General features: G+C 62.8%; 1 protein-coding gene across 2 annotated transcripts; it reads right to left on the minus strand.

Moving 5' to 3' along the window:
• Nucleotides 1-933: 933 nt before the first annotated feature.
• On the minus strand, nt 934-16,704 carry NPEPL1 (aminopeptidase like 1; the record flags this gene model as incomplete). 2 transcript variants are annotated; one of them, XM_084247124.1, is made up of 12 exons in its annotated part: nt 934-1,092; nt 1,515-1,625; nt 2,059-2,235; nt 2,581-2,704; nt 3,564-3,664; nt 4,135-4,212; nt 9,705-9,847; nt 11,405-11,486; nt 11,871-11,960; nt 15,264-15,434; nt 16,092-16,277; nt 16,555-16,704. In XM_084247124.1, the coding sequence occupies 12 exons, from the start codon at nt 16,702-16,704 to the stop codon at nt 934-936; spliced, it is 1,572 nt and encodes a 523-aa protein (XP_084103250.1). The 2 variants fall into 2 exon arrangements, with proteins under 2 accessions (XP_084103250.1, XP_084103249.1); XM_084247123.1 differs by having other exon boundaries at nt 16,047-16,277.
• Between the last annotated feature and the right edge of the window lie 674 nt (nt 16,705-17,378).

Raw genomic sequence — 17,378 nt, forward strand, 5'->3', positions numbered from 1 at the left:
CAGTGGTCACAGCTCACTAGTGTGCCTAGAGGTTATGACCGCACCCTGGTCACGGGGAGCCGCAGTGTTTCTCCCTGGCACCTGCTCCGTGAGCCCTCAGGAAACCGAGACGCCAGGTCGTGCCGGCTGGAACCAAGGGTCCCAGGCCTCCACTCCCCAGACCTGCCCTCCGTGTTGGGGGCTCTTCCTTCCCAGTCCCCCAATACTCCCGCCCAGCCTCTGTGTCCTCCCACCGCCCCCTCCCCACACCAGAGCTGCAGGCTGCCATAAAGGAGGCTGTGTCCAAAGCCAGAAGCTGGTTAGGAGAAGGCAGCAGCAGCCTGCGGCCTCGGACCCACAGCAAGGCCGTGGGTTGGTTTCCCAGAAGGGGAGGGAGAAAGGAGGAGACAGACCGAAGGGGTGGCATGGTGCCGCTCTATTTAATTCAATCCCAGTGAATTCCGACAGCGCCAAGCTCGCTCCACAAAACCGGGTCCTTGGACACAAGTCACCTCTGCCCTACGCTGGCAGGCCAGACGCTGGTGCCCTGCGCTGGCAGGCCGGCCGAGGCGGCAGCACTGGTGAGCAAGGGCCTAGGTGTCATGGCGTCCTGTGGGGGCCGGGGCAGACAGCGCCACAGGCACACACACCCCAGGCACAAAGCGGAGGCGAGGCCCATGCACTCCAGGCCCCAAGGTGCTACTGAACCACAGGTGGGAGCAGGCTGCCAAAGCTGGGGAGGCCTGCAGGGCCCTGAACAAAAACCCCAATGCTCCAACCCTCCCTGGGCCCTGCCAAGCCCGAAGCTGGCCTCTAAGATGTAAGAAGGAGCTGTTTCCAGCACCGTGGCAATTAAAATAACCCAGAGCCCCTCTTAGGGTATAATCTTACAATTGCTTAAAATCAATCAGTGCAAAGTGAGGTAACTAGCCCTGCAGGCCGGGGTGGGCGGCCTCACACCAGCCTGCGCCTCTTGGAGTCCCTTTCTGTGTCTCCCTCCTGGACGTCCACCTCACAGCCGAGGGGGGACACCAAGTTCAGCAGGGGGTCATCGGAGGCCCGGCCAAAGAGCGCCAGCAGGAGGGCCACCCCGAAGCCGGTGGCACGTTCACCCTGGGGGCAAAGGACGAGGGAAACAGACCCTCAGCAAGCCCGCCTCTGTGGGAGCAGCTCCCAACCACAGAAAGGGCCCCCCCTTCGCCACCCGACCCCCTTTCTACCATCCTGCCACACTCAGGGCCAAGGAGTGAGGATGGGCAGTGAGCTCCTCCCGCGTGGACTGAGAGTGCCACTCGAGCCCCCGGGTCTCTGTGGGCCCCAGGCCGCAGAGCAGTCTCTCTGTCCCGGGAGGCCAGGGCCCCGCTGGCCACCGCCCACTGCCGATGAGCTCGGCCTGCAGCCCGGAGCCAGGGGGGCTCTGGTCAGAGAGGTGAGAGCTGCCAGGCCAGCGGGGGACCCAGGGAGCAGACCAGGCGGCCGCCGGCCACAGCAGAGCCCTCCCAGGAGGAGAGCCTCCCCCAAGGCACCGGACTCACGGCGTGCACGGGGGCAGCGATGTCCAGGTGGACCCAGACCCCGGGCCAGTCGAAGCCAATATGGGAGGCGATGAAGAGGCCAGCGCAGGAGCTGGGGCTGTTGTCCCGGTCCTGGAAGGGGCGGTCTGTGACCCTCTGCTCCCAGCAGTGGGGCATGGGGGTGGGGGCGCACCACTAAGGGCGCCTTTCCGGGGTGCTCCAGTCGGCTGGCCGTGACTCTCACGTGCCTTTTGATGCACCGGGAGAAAGGCCTGCACGTGGGAGGGCTCCGCTGGAGGAGACAGCTGAGGCGGGCCGGGGGCCTGCTGGCTTGTGGGTAGAGGTCTACCTTCACCCCAGGAAAGGGGAGAGCTGGGGAGGAGCCACCGCAAGGGGGGTCAACTGATGCTGACAACAGAGTGGGGGGGACGCCCGGGCTGCAGACCAGGGAGAGGCACGTGCGCCCTTTGGGTGCTTTTCCCGCAAATAGGGAGCAAAGGCCTCGCTGGGGGTCTTGTCCGCCCAGGAGCCCCGACAGACCCACCACGCGCGGCCCCAGACCTACCGCCACCGAGTTCTTCATGTCGGCCACGGCTGAGGTGAACTCGCTGAAGTGCAGCTCGGGGCAGTAGACAAGGGGGTGCACCAGGTCCCCGCACTTCCTCCCGGCCGTCACGCAGGCCGCCTCCCACTCGGCGCTGTTGGTGAGCACTGCCGCGTGGTACTTGCCCGTGGCGATGCCCTGGGAGCCAGGCATGGAGGCAGCGCGGCAGGGCCAGGGCAAGCCAGAGCCGCAGGGAGCGGCAGGAGCGGGAGACAGAACGCAGGAGGGGCAGAGAGGAGGGCAGCAAACGCAGCCACCGCAGAGGCGGGGGGGGGGGCAGAGGGAGAAACAGGACTGTGATCAGGAGTGCGGGGCGGGGCCTCCTGTCCTGGCCCAGCCAAGGGCTGGCCCCCAAAACCTGCAGGACACAGCCACAGGCTCCAAGGGCTACTTGGCTGGGCTGTGAAGGTCAGGGGGCAGCAGCTCCCTTCCCACTGGGCTCAAGGTGGGGTCAGGCTCTGGGGACTGCAGCTAAGGGCCCACCTGAGCTCCGGTCAGCGTGGCCATGTCCAGGATGATGTCAGCGCCCAGGTCCTTGCAGGCGTAGGACACGCCATCGGCCAGCACCAGCCGGCCCTCGGCGTCCGTGTTGTTGATTTCCACAGTCCTGGAAGGATGGAGGCCCCTCAGAACTCACGAGACCCCCTTTGCTGCCCCTCGCCCCTGCAGCGTCCTCCTCCCGGTGGCACAGCAGTGCCAGGGTGAGGGCGAAGGGGGCGGACCAGCCCTCCGCGCTCAACAGGGAGCTGGGGCTGTGCCCAGCTGCCTGGCCTGTTTCTCCATCCTCGAGAAGGGCGATGTGGTGGCGGGAACTGGGCGGGGCTCCCGGCACATAGTGCCTGGCCAGGGGTTGGCACCAAGAAGTGCACCTTGTGGGCCCCCAAGGACTGGCACTTGTGTGTGTGTGTGCACGTGTGTACACATGTGTGTGCATGTGTGCAGCCGCACTCACATGTGTTTATAGAGGAGGGACGCCTCACCTATTCTGAACCCTGGGCCACCTGCTCCTCCAGCTGCCACCAGTTGTGACCTTCAAATGAGAACTTCGCAGCTGCGAGGAGGCAATCTCAGAGCTGACCTCAAGGGCGAGACGCGGGGAGGGCCCCCAAGTTGGGACTGAGGGGATGTCTGGGGGAATGGAGTTTCTGGAACCCAAGAACGCTCAGCCTGAAGGTTGGGAAGGGGTGTCTGCCTAATGCAGGGCAGATCCCAGCTCTGAGTCAAGCACCATGGGGCCCGACTTGTGCTTCCATGACACAGGACGTGAGGTCCCCTGCTTCCGGAGCCCCAGGGCACTCCCGGGCACCCCTGGGAGCAGGCAGCCTGCTGCCCAGGGCCCCCTGTCACCCAGGGCCTCCTGCCCCCGGGGTCTGCCCAGCAGGGCCTGTGTCTGGCTGGGGTGAGCAGGGACGAGCCCGGGGCCGGGCAGCTGGGGCAGCGAGCAGGCGAGGGCGGGGTGGCCTTACTTTCCTGAGTACAGCATGTGAATGTCGTCAGGTCTCGTGGCATTGGGTCCCACGGAGTTCTCGGCCAGGCAGAACACAGCGTGGAGGTTGTCTTTGAAACCCTGGGGACGCGGGGCAGAGGCTTCAGTTACAGGTCGGTGGTAGGCAAAGGAGGGACGGGCTGGGAACCCCACCCCAACCCGACAGCAGCGGCAGACAGACAACAGAGCTCGAGGGAGCAGAGGACAGTGCTTCCCGGCTCCCCCAGCGTTCCCACAGGGCTCTTAGGTCAAGGCTCACCCTATTGGGGGTGACCCTGCCACCGGTCACACATGCGCCCATCAGGACTGCAGGGGGGGCAGCTGCCCGGCAGCTCAGCCTGCTCGGACCCTGCTCCTCGTCCACACTGTGGCCGGAGGTCAGTGTCCCTCCCTGCACAAACCCCGAGTTCTAAGAGGCCACACGGAAACAAGACCTGAGGGCTCGGCCTCAGGCAAATCTCAGCCTTAAATTAGTTTTCTGAAGCCCAAACCCAACATCTGTGCTGACAAATATGCACCAAACAGGCAGGGCAGGGCGTGCGGACACTCACCTGCTTGATGGCAGCTCTAAAGGCCCCCAGGACGGCCGCGGCTCCACCGCAGTCCCTCTTCATGCCCGGCATGGTGGTCTGCAGGGGTAAGCAGACGATGCTGACCAGGTCAGGACAGTCCCACCCACCCTGCCTGTCCCATCAGGGCCCCCTCAGGCAGGCCCCCCTCAGAACCCACAGAGCCAGGCAGCACAGGAAGGGTCAGACGGGTGCTCTTCTGGGGCAGCAGAAGTGGTGGCCAAAGACCGTGGATCCCATGTGCTCAAGCAGAGGCTCAGGGGGTTACCCCCCTAAGGTTACCTAATGTAACTGTGCCAGGTGGGAGGCCCCGGGAGGCCCGTCCCTGTGACTGGGTTCTTACAGGGACATCGCCACCCTGGCTCCAAGGCCAAGTCGCCCTTTACCCCCACTCTGCCTCCTCGGCCACCTCCCTTCCCTGCCCACTGCCCTTCTGGAAGGTTGGGTCAGGCCGTGTCCCTCGTCACAACACACGAAGCTCCAGTCTCCGCCATGTGGGTGTCCACCAGGACCACCTCCCCGCAGCAGAGACTGCCCCACCGGCCCCGTGCTGGTTCTGGCCTTGAGCCGCCCCCAGCCTCAGCCCCTCTTGGTCCGGGCTCTCTACTCCCTGTCACCATCCCGGACAATCCAGTCGGGCTCACGCCCACTCTCCCTACCACCCTGTCACCAACCCCACCCCACCTCGGGGACACCTGCCCGCCACCCCTCCTGGGTCAGACAGGTCTGGAAACAGAGGTGCCCTCCTGCCACAGATGTAAACGTCACTTCCTATAAACTGGTTGAGAGTGGCCACATATTTTTACGTTTTATAGGTTCTCAACTCTAATTGACAAGTTCATAGTTTAAATTAACAAGAGGTCACCAGCTGGAAATGTACTGGTTTGAAATGTACCCAGTGGTTTTCTGAACCCTTGTCAGATGACACGAGCTTCAAGTTTTAACAGAAAGTGTTTTTAGACATAGACTGAGCTGCTTTTACAATGCAGTAGAGTGAAAATGGCCCAAGGAGCTCTATTGAAAGTAAGTTGTCTCTTTGAGCTAATCTGTGAGAAAGCACAGGATTGTTTCAACAGAAAAAAAATGAAGCCTCAGATCCACAGTCAAACCATTTGCAAAATGTCCACGCAGACACTGGCTCGAGACCACCACCACCACCGCTGTGCCCGGCCCCGGGCGACGACGCCGAACGCGCGTCTACCTCCATGACAGTGACAAGCGGGGCAGAGCCCGTGCTGTCCCTCTTTTGACAAAAGAAGCCATCTCCACAGCAATGCTAAGACGTCGCCTGCCTCTCGCTCGGGGCTGACACCGGTGCCACCGCGGCCAAAGCGGCCAGAGTCGAGGGGCGCTAGGGACCGGCCAGCCCCGGGTTCATTTCCAGCCCTCCGGGAAAGCCAAGTGCTGCCAATTTCACTCCAGAGTTCCCTTTCCCAGTAACATGACTAGCTTAAGACTCAGTCCTTGAGTCCAGCTGTTTTCAATATTTTGTGTGAGGCAGTGGAAGGTGCTCCAGAGCCCCAGCCCCGGCCTTTCCTGGGATGGCGGTTCTGGCGCAAGCAGGCACACGCCTCCCAGTTCTGAGCTCCAGGAATCTGCCTCTCCCTGGGAACAGCAAAGGAGCGGCGATGCTACCCAGTGTCTGGACACCTCTCTGAGATGAACAGAGTGAGCTCTCACCTCCAGGAGGGCAGCTGGCTTGAGACCAGAGCATCCAAGCAAACATCAGCGCTTTGGAGAACTGGCCTCTGCTTCTTGGCACCGTGAGGTTTTTTCATGAGTTATGATGGCGGATCACCCAGTGCAACTTTTAAAGTATGTCAGTTGGGGGCTGCCCTGGTGGTGCAGGGGTTAAAGTCTCAGTGCTATCAAGCTATCGGCAGAAACTGAAGCCTGAGTTCGATCCCCGGCCAGGGAGCTGACTCACATGGCACAGCAGACCTCTCCTGTCTCGCCTGCTGCTCCCCTCAGCAGTGTATTTCAGTCCATCTGCCTGTTCTGCTCCCCGCTCTGTCTCTGGGGAGTCCTCTCACCCCCAGAACCTCTAGTCTAACACCCCAATTCTTGGATGCATAGACAAAAATAAATCTTTAAAAAAATAAAATGTCATACAATGAAATGTATCAAATGTGGAGGTTCCACATAAGCCCATGACTGATATTTTCCAAAGAACCGAAGCAGAATGTTCTGAAATCATGTGTTCAGGACAGTTCCAGATGGACCAGGAGAGTTTAACGTAACAGAACAAAAGTTCACTGACAGGGACTCAGCTTCCACACCAGAACCAGCCTTTCCAGAAACCAACACTTGTCAAGTTTTGGTGTAATAGCAAAGAATGGGCTGTGACACACGAATGGGCACTGAAGCCCGCTCCACTTCCAGCTACACACCAGACTTTCCTGATGCATTTCAGCTAACGCAACCTGGCAGCAGATGGTGGGCAGAGCAGGCCTGCCCACCACCGCTGCCCACCAATAAAGGCGGGCACCAGGAGCCTCGCAGCAACGCGAAACAATGCCATACTTCTCTTTTGTTTTTTTCATCTTGGAAAACAGTTGTTTCCATAAAATTAACATGAAATGGGTTTACATTATTATTTTTAAATGAAATAATAAATATCTTTAAAAATGTCTCAGTTTTAATTTCTAGTATGGGTCACAGCAGTCGACACCACACTCATAAGCAAAGCAACTCTGGGGTTGATACTTTTAAGAAAACACCTTTAGGGGGCCTGAGGCTGACAGACTGGAGACCCACAGCACAGGTTCACCCCGACCTGTACTGGCCTGGGATCTGGACGTGGAGCTGTGACTGTTCCTGCAAACTAGGAGCTAGTGCAGCCTGCAAAAAATAACTAATTGCCAGGAAGTGCAGTTCTCATTCTGGTCCTCCAACGAACCCACATCCAAAACAAGCATCTTATCCCAGGAGGGTGGGGCTACAGTTCTACCAGCCTCTGGGGGTGCCGGTGGGGCAGCAAGCACTGCAGTACCTGGAGGGGCCAAGTCACGTGCGGAGAACTTAAAAGCCAGAACCAACCGACTAAAGGCCAGTCTGCCTCCTCTCATCTTCACTTGCTGGGAAACCCCAACGCCGGAGGTAAAATATTCCTCCCAAGAAAGTCTGTTGTTGGTTGAAATGAGTTCTAACCCTAAAAATGTAGCTGTAAATGCATGTATTTTAATTATTCTTTTAGAAACATTATTCTTTACGGCCCTGGGAGCTGCCGCCAACCGCAGCAGGCCCAGCCCCACAGGCTCGGGCCTCGACTTGCTTCGGAGCCAGTTCCAAGGGGCTGGGACCGTCCTGGCAGCTCTGGGTGCAGGTGGCAAGCACCTGGGGCATGGGGGTTCCTGCCTCCCAACAGTAGACCCGAAGCAAAGCCTGCAGGCCCCCTCAGTCTCTGAACAGCCGCCTTGTTCTCAGCTGCCCTTCAAAAGTCGCTGCAATGACTGTCAAAGGACAGAAGCGCGGACAGCACCACAATCCCTAGAGTTTCCTGGGAAGTGGGATTCTGCGCAATCTCTGCCAAGGGATCCTTATGTTATGTTAAAGGCCTTTCCTGAATATCCGTGCAAAGTAGCTTCCCGTGACAGAAAACGCTTCAGAATCAAAATTAATGGTGTTTTGGATCAACTGGGCGTGAGGCCAGATTGACAGAGCTGACACCCAGTCTACCTGTTCAACACAAATATGTGAAGAAGATCAATTCTGAGAGTCATTGACAAATCTGCCAAAGCTAAGGTTTGAAAACAACAATTATAATGCTAACATCCATTACAACAGACCATCCTAGAAGGGTAAGTTTTTTCTATTTAAAAATAAATTAAGTTAATGCCACTTGAAAGTGTTTAAACGGCATTAATGTAATGCAGGACTGCTTTCTTTATTTGTACTGTAATGTTTATTTTCTTTTTAATTTTTTTTTTTTTTTAAAGATTTTTTTTTTTTTTTCAATAGAGGCATGTTTTTCTTTATTTATTTGTTTGCTTGTTTGTTTGTTTTGTTTATACAAGCACTGGGTACAGTCAGAAGTGCGGGAGGGTGAGAGAATTCACCGGAGCCAGAGCGGGGAGCAGAGCACGCAGAAGGACCGAAGTACACTGCTGAGGGGAGCAGCGGGCGGCAGGAGGGGTCTGCGCGCCATGTGGGACCCTCCTCTGGTGGCCGGGGAGCAGCCGGGGATCGAACCGGCGCCGCAGAGGCCGCGGGCAGCTTCGCAACCCAGCGCTCTACCGCTGCACCACCGGGGAGGCCCCTTTTTAATTTTTTTAATGGTATGACAATATGTACGGAATTCAATAAAAGAGAGTGTTCACGATCAGCGTTGGTTTTTTTTTTTTAAGACCTTCATTATTATTAGTTTCATCTCCTAATTAGTCCTGAAAATTATTTTGTTTTTTTAAAGGAGGAGAGATTGTTAAAAAGAAGATCTTGCCCTCTAGGTACCACGAAATACACTGGATAGGCTACAAATGCAAAAATAGCAGCCCAACCCCTACCCTACATGGGGACGCAAAACCAGAGCGACAATAGGGAGTGGTGGGGCCTGCGGCACATGGGAGGGCCACACGTGAGGGTGTGACTACCTCCCTAGGGACAGTGCCACCACCCCAATAGAATATTGCCAGGAGTAATGCAGGACCTGCACAGTCAGATCTCCTGAGTTTACACAAGGTCAGAAATCCAGTCTTTTGTGAGAATTCTTCCTGTTTTCAAATGTTGGTGACTAATTCAAATTTTAAACACCAAGTGGACCAACAGGACACATCTGTGAGCCATGTGGCGGCCAGGATTTAGGTCTGCTCGGCACGTGCTCAGTGTGTGATCTCCCTTCTAGAGCTTTCTCCCTGGACGGTCGATTCCTCTCCTCCAGATCTCCTGGGGCTTAAGTTTCACGTGTGCTCCTTCCTGGGACTTCCCAGCCTTTGCCCCTTGCAGCCACCAGGCCTGGGCAGTGCGGGGATGGGCAGAAGCCAGCTCGCTCCTTCCATTGCGGGTGCTGGGAAGGGCAGACAGAGGTCCGCTGGTGCTCCTGAAGCGACATCTCCCGATGCAGCCGAGCTTTACTGGCCACCCACAGGAGACTCCTGGGCCCACCTCCCTGCACATCCCCAGGTAGTCTGCTGGGCGCAATGCTCCCAGGTGGGTCCGAGTCCCCGGGCACCTGCTTTCCTAGCACTCCATGTGGCCCCGCCACACTCTCTGTGTGGAACCTGGATGTGGAGACGGAGGAATCGTGCCCCGTGGTATCTCTCCTCCAGACCTGCTCCCCAGGCTCCTGGCTGATCCCGCCCCTCCCCCATCCTTCCTTCCAGCCCCCTCATCGTCTCTGCTGCTCCGGCCCAGGTGTGTTGCTTCCTGACTCTTGCTTAAAATGTGAGCATGAAAACCTCTCACACTTGGAAGGGGAATAGAGGCTGCCGACTCTCTTCCTGAGTCGGCCTCCTGCGGGCACACCCAACACCAGCTCCCCAAAACGGTGGTCTTCCCCATGCCTCGGGAATTGGCAAGCTGGGTCCTGCCCTCCCCACCAACGGCCGGCACCTCACCTTCCCTTTGATGCTGAGCCCCCCGGTGTCATACACGATGCCTTTGCCCACCCACGCAATGGTCTGGGTGGCTCCGTCTGGGGTGTGGCTGAGGACGGCCAGAGCTGGGGGGTGCAGGGCGGCTTTGCCAACACCATAGATTCCTAGGGGGAGTGCAGGGAGAAGGTTAGACTCGGGTTGGACAGAGCAGAGGGCCCCCCAAGCAGCCTCCTGGAAACCCCAGCGCTCTCACGCCGGCTTGCAGATATTTCTCCTGGAAGCTGTGCAGTCCAAACCTGAGCTCCCTAACCCCTCTCCAGCCCCCTGGCCAGCGTGGGATCCGGGAATGCAAATCAATTCCAAAGCTCCGGGACTGCAAATGAATTCTATGCACTGTGTTGTTAGGCAAGAAAACCTACTGAGAAAAAATATTGTATCATTCCCAGAGAGAAATGAACAGGATTGCAGAATGAAGTGATTTTTGGATAACGCACTCCAGCCCACGCTGGCTCCCCTCCCCGCGCCCTCGCACTCCCAAACCGCTCCTCCCTTTCCAAGCTGGCCTCAGCCTCTGCCTTGCTGTGCATTTACACGGCCCATTTCTCCAGGAAACCGGGGCCTGCTGTGGGCAGAGTCCACAGTCACAGCGGCCCCAGCGAGGGCCAAGAATGGCTGCCTGACAAACTCCTGCCGAGCCGTGAGACCCTCGCACAATCACCTCCTCCGGGCCGGCCTCTTCACAGGAGTGGCCTCCCCCTCCACTTGTAGTGGGTTTATGAGGCTGTGGCCCCCAGGACCCTCCTCTGGGCCCTCAAGACTTTGTGGAGCCCCCCCCCCCCCCCGCACAAGGGCGGGCGGGCAGGCCCTGTCTCACTTCTAACCTCAAGGGAAGGCAGAATGAAGACTAGGTCCCAGGCGAGGTCAGGGGGAGAGCTGGCTGCACTCCCGCTGCCCCGGCATGCTCAGAGACCTGAGAGCGCCTTCCCGGGAGCACTGCGGGCCTGGGCAGGCCTGTGCCATCCGCCCTGGGCAAAGCGCATGCCCTGCGGCCCAAGAGGGCCAAGAGCCCGGCCCACCCCTGGCTGAACCACGCCCGCCGCCCTCAGAACTGCAGGTGATAAACAGCGTCACTTTCAGCTGCTGCCTCCTGGAGTAATTCAATTTGCAGCCACCGAGGACAGAAAGTGACCGCCCCTCCTCAGCCTGCAGGTGCCAGTCCGCCCGAGGCTGTCCTGGGCAGTGGGGCGAAAGGCCTGGTGACTGGGGAGGCTTCTCAGAGGACGTGACTCTGAGCTGGGAGGTGCAGTTTTGGGCACCCCCGCCCACGCCCCATGAGGGTATCTTGGGGGAAAATTCCAGAGAGTTGTAAGTACAAGACCCTGGTGCGGATGGGAACTTGTGTATTCGAGGAACCGAAAGGCCCCGCTGAGCTGGCCAGGGGAGTGAGGACAGAGGCACAAGAGGAGGCCAGGGAGGGAGCGGGCGGGGGAAGGACTTGGACCCCACAGCTTCCAGAATCTGAATCAGACTCTGAATCGCTGCCTCCTTCTCCCCCAGAGACGCTTGGCTTCCCAGGGCCTGGCGCGGGGCTTGGACAGGGCTGGATTCCTTTGGGTCAAGAGCAGGATGAAGAGTGGGAAGATGCACCAGGGCCCAGGGCCGCCCAGCCCCCTACCACGGGACAGCCCGGGCCCGTCCCACGAGCCTTCACGGCCACCCACCTCCAAAGCCCCGGGTCTTCAGCTCCTCATCCCGGATGACAGTTGGGGCGATCCCCAGTTCCTTTCCAACTTTCTTAATCTCCTGGATGTGTTCGTGGAAAAAACAACACAAGGACACGTGAAGATGGCTGAAATTGAGGCGCGGCGGGGGCTCTGGGCCAGGGAGGAGCTGCCCCAGACGCTGGGAAGAGCTGCCTCAGGCGTGGAGCCCCGACTCTCAGCTCTGAGCATGAGCAAACCCCCCAAGCCCTGTAATTTCCTGCAGCTCATGGCCAGAGCCCCACAGCGGGGGCCCGGGGCAGCCCCACCCCCACCAGGGCCCGCAGCCCTTGGAGCAGGGTGGACGGCAGGACTTCATCGGCAGCGGCCCCAGGCCAAGTGCTGGCACATGGACGCTGACCCCCTGGTCGTCCCTGGGCTCTGCCGACCCCCGCCCAGCCTGCTCTGCCCTGGCAGGGCCACGAACCTCTAGGAAGGTGTCCGTGTTCATCTCGTTGCACGGCGTGTCCACTATGCGTGCCGCCAGCCGCACGCCTTCCGTGGCATTCGCCAAGCACTAGGAAAAAAGCAAAAGGTCATCGCTGGGGCCCTCCGCTCCCCTCCCCCGGGACCCAGAGGCACACACCACCAGGCGAGGTTTGGGGGCTGCTGACAGGACTGTAGCTGCCACCCGCTCTCGTCCCCAGCACCTACGACCTCCCAGAGAACACAGAAACCCAGCTCAGCTCTGCCCCCAGAATTGCACAGGGGCCCACGGCCTCACGCCAGGATCTAGAAGGAGCAGAGACGCCTTCCTTCCAAACCTCACCCCCCAACACGCTCCCGCCCCAGCGCAGGAGGCTCTCGGGCCGGGCCTGAAAGCGCAGGAGATTCCTATCCCTGGCCTCTGCTGCCCCCACGCCCTCCCTGGGGCCATGTTACCCTCGTTAGGGACTGAAATGCTGTGTCCCCTCCCTGAACGCTCATGCTGAAGCCCCGCCCCCCCGTGACAGTATTAGGAGGCCTTGGGGGTGAGGAGGGCTAGATGAGGCAGGAGGATGGGGCACTGGGATTAGTGTCCTCCGTAGAGGTGGAGGTGGGAGTCGGGTCTCCTTCCCCGTGGAGGACAGGCCGGAAAGAGTCCTCCCAGGACCCACCCCACCTCCACTCTCAGCCTCCACGACGTCTGTCATTCAAGCGCCCCCCCCACACCGCCAAAGGGAACTGGGTGACCGCACCATCCGGGCGGTCTGAGACACTTGTCAAACCACCACCTACAGAAGCTTCTCTGGACCCTCCCAACAAATGAAAAAACCCTGCACCTGAGCCCTGGGTCTGCTGGTGCCCCCCCCCCTCATGGCCCCCATTGCTGAGGAGACCCTCTGCGTGTGTCACGCCACCCCGACTCTGGTCACTCACACGACACTGCTCTGGAGGGCAGGCGGACCCTGCCTCGTGCAGCCCACAGTCTGCTGGGCACCCGGGGGGGACTGACGTGGTGGGCAGTGCACACGAGGACGCTTCTCACGGGGGTGTGCACCAGAGGTCACACTGTCCTGGACCCTGGCACCTAACGGGGACTCCCTAAGGAGCCGCGTCCTCCGCTGCCCGGGCGGGGGCCCCAGACTTCTCTGCTTTCTCGTCTGTCTCTGCCTCGTTTATGCCCACAGCGCCCTGCTCTCAGCTGGACCAGCGGTGCCTCCCGCCCCACCTCATCCCGTCACCCACCCCCGGGTCTCGGAAGCTTCAGACAGGAGGCCGGTGGCCTCTCCCGCGCGCGGGGCAGAGGCAATATTGAAAGAGAACAGCAGCGCCGGGACAGCGGGGGCGCAGACAGCGTCACGTTCATCATCGCCTCTCCCAGCCGCGCGTGTCAGGGAGGGCAGCGCGGGTCGATACGCCGGCCCGGCCACCTCCGGCGAGGGCCGCGGCGCGCCTCTGCCTGTCCCGAGGTAATTAAACCCCAACGCCTCCGAGGCAGAGACCCAGGCTTGACAGCTCATCCACGAGCCGAGCCCGGGTGGCCAGGCCCGCCTGTCAGCGGGCTCCTCCAGGAGGCGAGGGTCCCCGTCTGTGGGAGTCGCAGACACCCATTGCTCATCTCTGACGCAGCCGGTGGCCGCTGTCTGGGCGTGCGTCAGTGGCCGGGTACTTGTCCCCGAGGAGGCCAGGTGCTGGACACACCTGGGGTGAGCTCAGTGCTCCTCTGTGGCGCGGCTGGGGTGAGGGGCGGCCCAAGGAGGGCCCAGAGTCCCTCCACCCCTGTAGAGCTGCGGGGCTGGGGTGCACCTCGTCACACCTGTCTCCCCTCACTAAAGCAGGCTCAGTGGCTGTTCACGCCGCTCACCCACGTGAGCACCCATGGTGCATCAGTGCCCTGCCCGGGACCCCAAAGATGCCAAGGAGCTCACAACAGCAGACTCACAACACCCCGGAGAGGAGGGCAAGAGGGAGGACCAGGCCTCACAGAGTTAGCACCCGCGCCTAGTGCCGCACGGGGGAGGCTGCTGCGGCCCCGCGCTGGGCGGCCCCGGCCAGGCCCCGGCTCTGCCCTGGGACAGCAGGGCCCGTCTCGGGGTGACTGTGAGTCAAACCCCCGCCCATGTGCACAGCCGTGCCTGGGCCCCTTCGGGCACGAGGGAGCCACTCACAAGGCCAGGCTTGCTTTTGTCAGGGGGTGGGAAGCAGGGGGCAGGCAGGCGGTGTTGGAAGGTGGCAGGCCCAGCGAGGAAGGTACCGCAGAGTCCGGGCAGCAGCAGGGGCCTAGGCGGGGTCCCCGCAGTGGCCAGAGGTAGTGGGGGATGGAGATGCACAGACGACTGGCCCTCGTCACGGGCCATCACGTAGGAGACCAGGTCCCTGACCCCGGAGCCTCCAGCCCCGCAGGGGCACAAGCGGAACAGAGATGTACAAGCCCAGGGCCAACAGGCAGGCCTCCGGAGAAGCCAGGTAGCAAGAAGCTGGATCAAGACGAGGCAGGCCAGGAACAGGAAGGCAGGGCAGAGGCGGGCAAGGCCAAGGGAGGCAAGAACTGGACTCTGGCTGGAAGAAGGGGAAGAGGCCAGGCAGGAGGCAGGAGGGCAACATGGGGGTAGCCCTGGGAGATGCTCAGGTTTCCAGTCCCCACTCCTGCCCTGGTGATGATGGAGCCAGAGGCGCGAGCCCTGGGGTGCCGATGCTAGCCGGAGAAGGGGGACAGGCATGCCACCCACCGGGAAAGAGAAGGGCCTGGGGTGCAGCAGCAGCTGAAGAGACAGGCAAGGAGGGACAGTAAAAGTCCAGGTTCCGCAGATCGTCGGGAGGGGCGGAAACTTGATTTGGTGGGATGTGGGGAGGAGGGAGTTGAAGCAATGGGGCTGCGTGGGGAAGGTTTGGAGATGTGGAGAAAAGAGCCGGGGAGCAGCTCTCGAGGGTGCAGGCAGCATCCCTCCCCCCCAGGAGACGCTGGACCAAGCCACCAGGTGCGCGCTCCCAAGACAGCAGGGAGGGGAAGCAGGAGAAGGGCAGGCCGGGTCTGGGGTGGCCACCGCAGGGACAGGAGCCCGACACCCAGCCTTGCGAGGACTTGGAAGTTGGGGATCACCAACAGCCTGGGCTCCGAAGGACGACTGTGCAGGGCAGGCGGGTACCGCGTGGGAAAGCGTGGGGCGTGACGCCTGGGGAGCGGCGGGTCTCAGCTGTGGACGTGGGCGCACGGCTCGGCTTCGCCGTGCAGCCAACGCCGCTGAGCAGAACCAGATCCCGGAAGTCAAGACCACGGAGGGGGCCCCGGCCTTCTCTGGAATGACATCACCCACCCTCCCGCCCTCCCGGGAAGCAAGAGCCAGACCCCTCCCCTGGCCATGCTGCCACGAGCTCCTGGGGACCCTGGGACACCCACTTGCAGAGTGGACACCTCCACGGGCCCGTTGTCTTGCCCCACCAGGAAGAACTCCACCACGACGGTCTTCTTCTCCGAGCGCCGGGAGGCCCCTGAGCGGTGGGTGAACAGCGGGAAGGCCCGGGCCAGGGCACAAGCAGAGGCGAAGGCATCCGACTGCTCACAGGCCATCTGCAGCACAGGGGGAGGGCGTGAGGCGGGCAGGGAGGGCCGGACACAAGCGACCTCGGGGCTGGGGGGAGCGTGGGGCCTCAAGGGTACACCCTGGACAGAGGGGCCCAACACAGCTGTGAGCCGGCGGCTACCCCGCCAGCCTCGCTGCCTGAGGCAGGGGCAGCAGCCACTGGACCTTGTTATTGCCCCCGAGACGGGCGCAGTGAAGAGCACACGTGGGCTCGGGCAATCTGGGTCTGGGTCAGATTTGCCACCGGACCCGACTGGAGTGAACGGTGTGGCCTCTGGGACCTGGGTGCCCCTCTGAGAGCAGAGGTCACAAGGCCCCGTTGTGGGGTGCCGCCCAACTCTGAGCCACCCCGGGCCGGAGGGCTCTGCGGTCCACAAGGCCCGAGACCAGGCACCGGCCCCGGCCCCAGCGCGGCCCCTGGGACGGCTACGGGTCAGCTTCAGTTCTGGCGCGAGGCCTGCCTGGAGAGCAGCAGGCTGGTGCCCGCACCAGCGCTGGGTCATCTCTCGGTGTCAATGCCAGGGAGGCTTCCAGAACTTTCGCCAGGCGGGTGTCCCGAGCCGGCCCGGGCTGCCTGGTGGGGCGGGGCCCCGGCCCACCTGCAGCCCAGCCCCGGCCGCGCCCGGGGCGCCCCGGGGACTCACCAGGATGCACCGATGGGCCCCGGGGGGCAGGCAGGTCCGCACCAGCCGGGTGATGAAGTGCGCGGCCGAGGGGCTGTTGTGCCGGCTCACCCGCGAGGGCAGGGCGGCCACCGTGGCGCAGTTCAGGTAGAGGGGGCAGCTGTCCGTGGGGTTGGGGTTCAGCGTGCTTAGGGCCGCCTGCCAGAGCTGGGGCGGGGAGACAAGAGGCGACCCCCCTTGAGAGGCGCGGCGGGCGGGGCCTCGCCCGGCGGGGCCGTCGAGGGGGCGCGTCGCGGCCACACTGCGCCCGCGTGGACGGCCGGGCCGGGCCGGGCCGGGCCGGGCCGGGCGGGGGCGGTGGGGGGCGCGGGGGGCGGCGGGGGGGCGCGGGGGGCGGCGGGGGGGCGGCGGGGGGCGGGCCGGGCCTGGGGGCCGCGGGGAGGGCGCGCGGGGCCTGGCCGCCGCCCGCGCCGCCCGCGCTCACCTCCTCGGTGACCCGCGGCTGCAGCTTCCCGCGGACGTGGCTCCAGGGCAGGCGGCGCAGGTGGGGCAGCTGCCCGAGCAGCAGCAGCGGCCGGCTCTGCGGGTCCGCGTCCCCGGCGCTCGCCTGGAACTGCAGCCCGGCGCTCGCCATCTTCCCGCCGGCGCCCGCCCGGCCCCGCGCGGCCCGGCCCGGCCCCGCCTCCCCGCCCGGGCCGCTCGCGAGACGTGCAGGGCCGCCCGGGCGCGAGGGGGCGCGGGCGCGGCGTGGCAGGCCCGGGCGGGCGCGGGCGGCCGGCGAGCAGGCCCGGCCCGGAGGCCGCGAGCGCGCAGGCCCGACCCGGCCCGGCCCCGGCGCGGCGGCTCCGGCGCGGGCGGGCGGGCGGCCGGCGGGGAGGCCGCGCCCGGGCCCGCCCTCGGGGGAGGCCGCGGAGGCCGCGGGGCAGCAGGCCCGGCCCGCCCGGCCCGGCAGGTGCCACCAGCTCGCGGCCCGGCAGCGCCCCCGCCCCGGGCCTCTGGCAGCCAGCGGGCCCCGGGTCTCTGCACCCCGACCGGCCCGGCCGCCCTTGCTCGCCCCCCCAAGTCTGGCTCGGCTGGGCCGCTCCTGGGGCCGCGCCAGGTCGGGTCTGTGGGGCCCCCTCCCGGGGGGGGGGGCAGGGGCGGTGCCAGCGGGCTGTGCCCCTCACTTGAAGGGCTCCCCCACATTCATCAGACCCCCCTATTCGCAGGCATGAGGGGCGCCAGAGAAGAGGCCGCTGCTCCGAGGACAGCAGACTGCACACCCGGCCCCCCGGGGTCCAGTGGGGCGTTTCCCAGCCCACCCCTGTG

Source organism: Talpa europaea (genome assembly GCF_964194135.1).
Source record: "Talpa europaea genome assembly, chromosome: 11".
In the NCBI taxonomy this organism is placed as follows: Eukaryota; Metazoa; Chordata; class Mammalia; order Eulipotyphla; family Talpidae; genus Talpa; species Talpa europaea.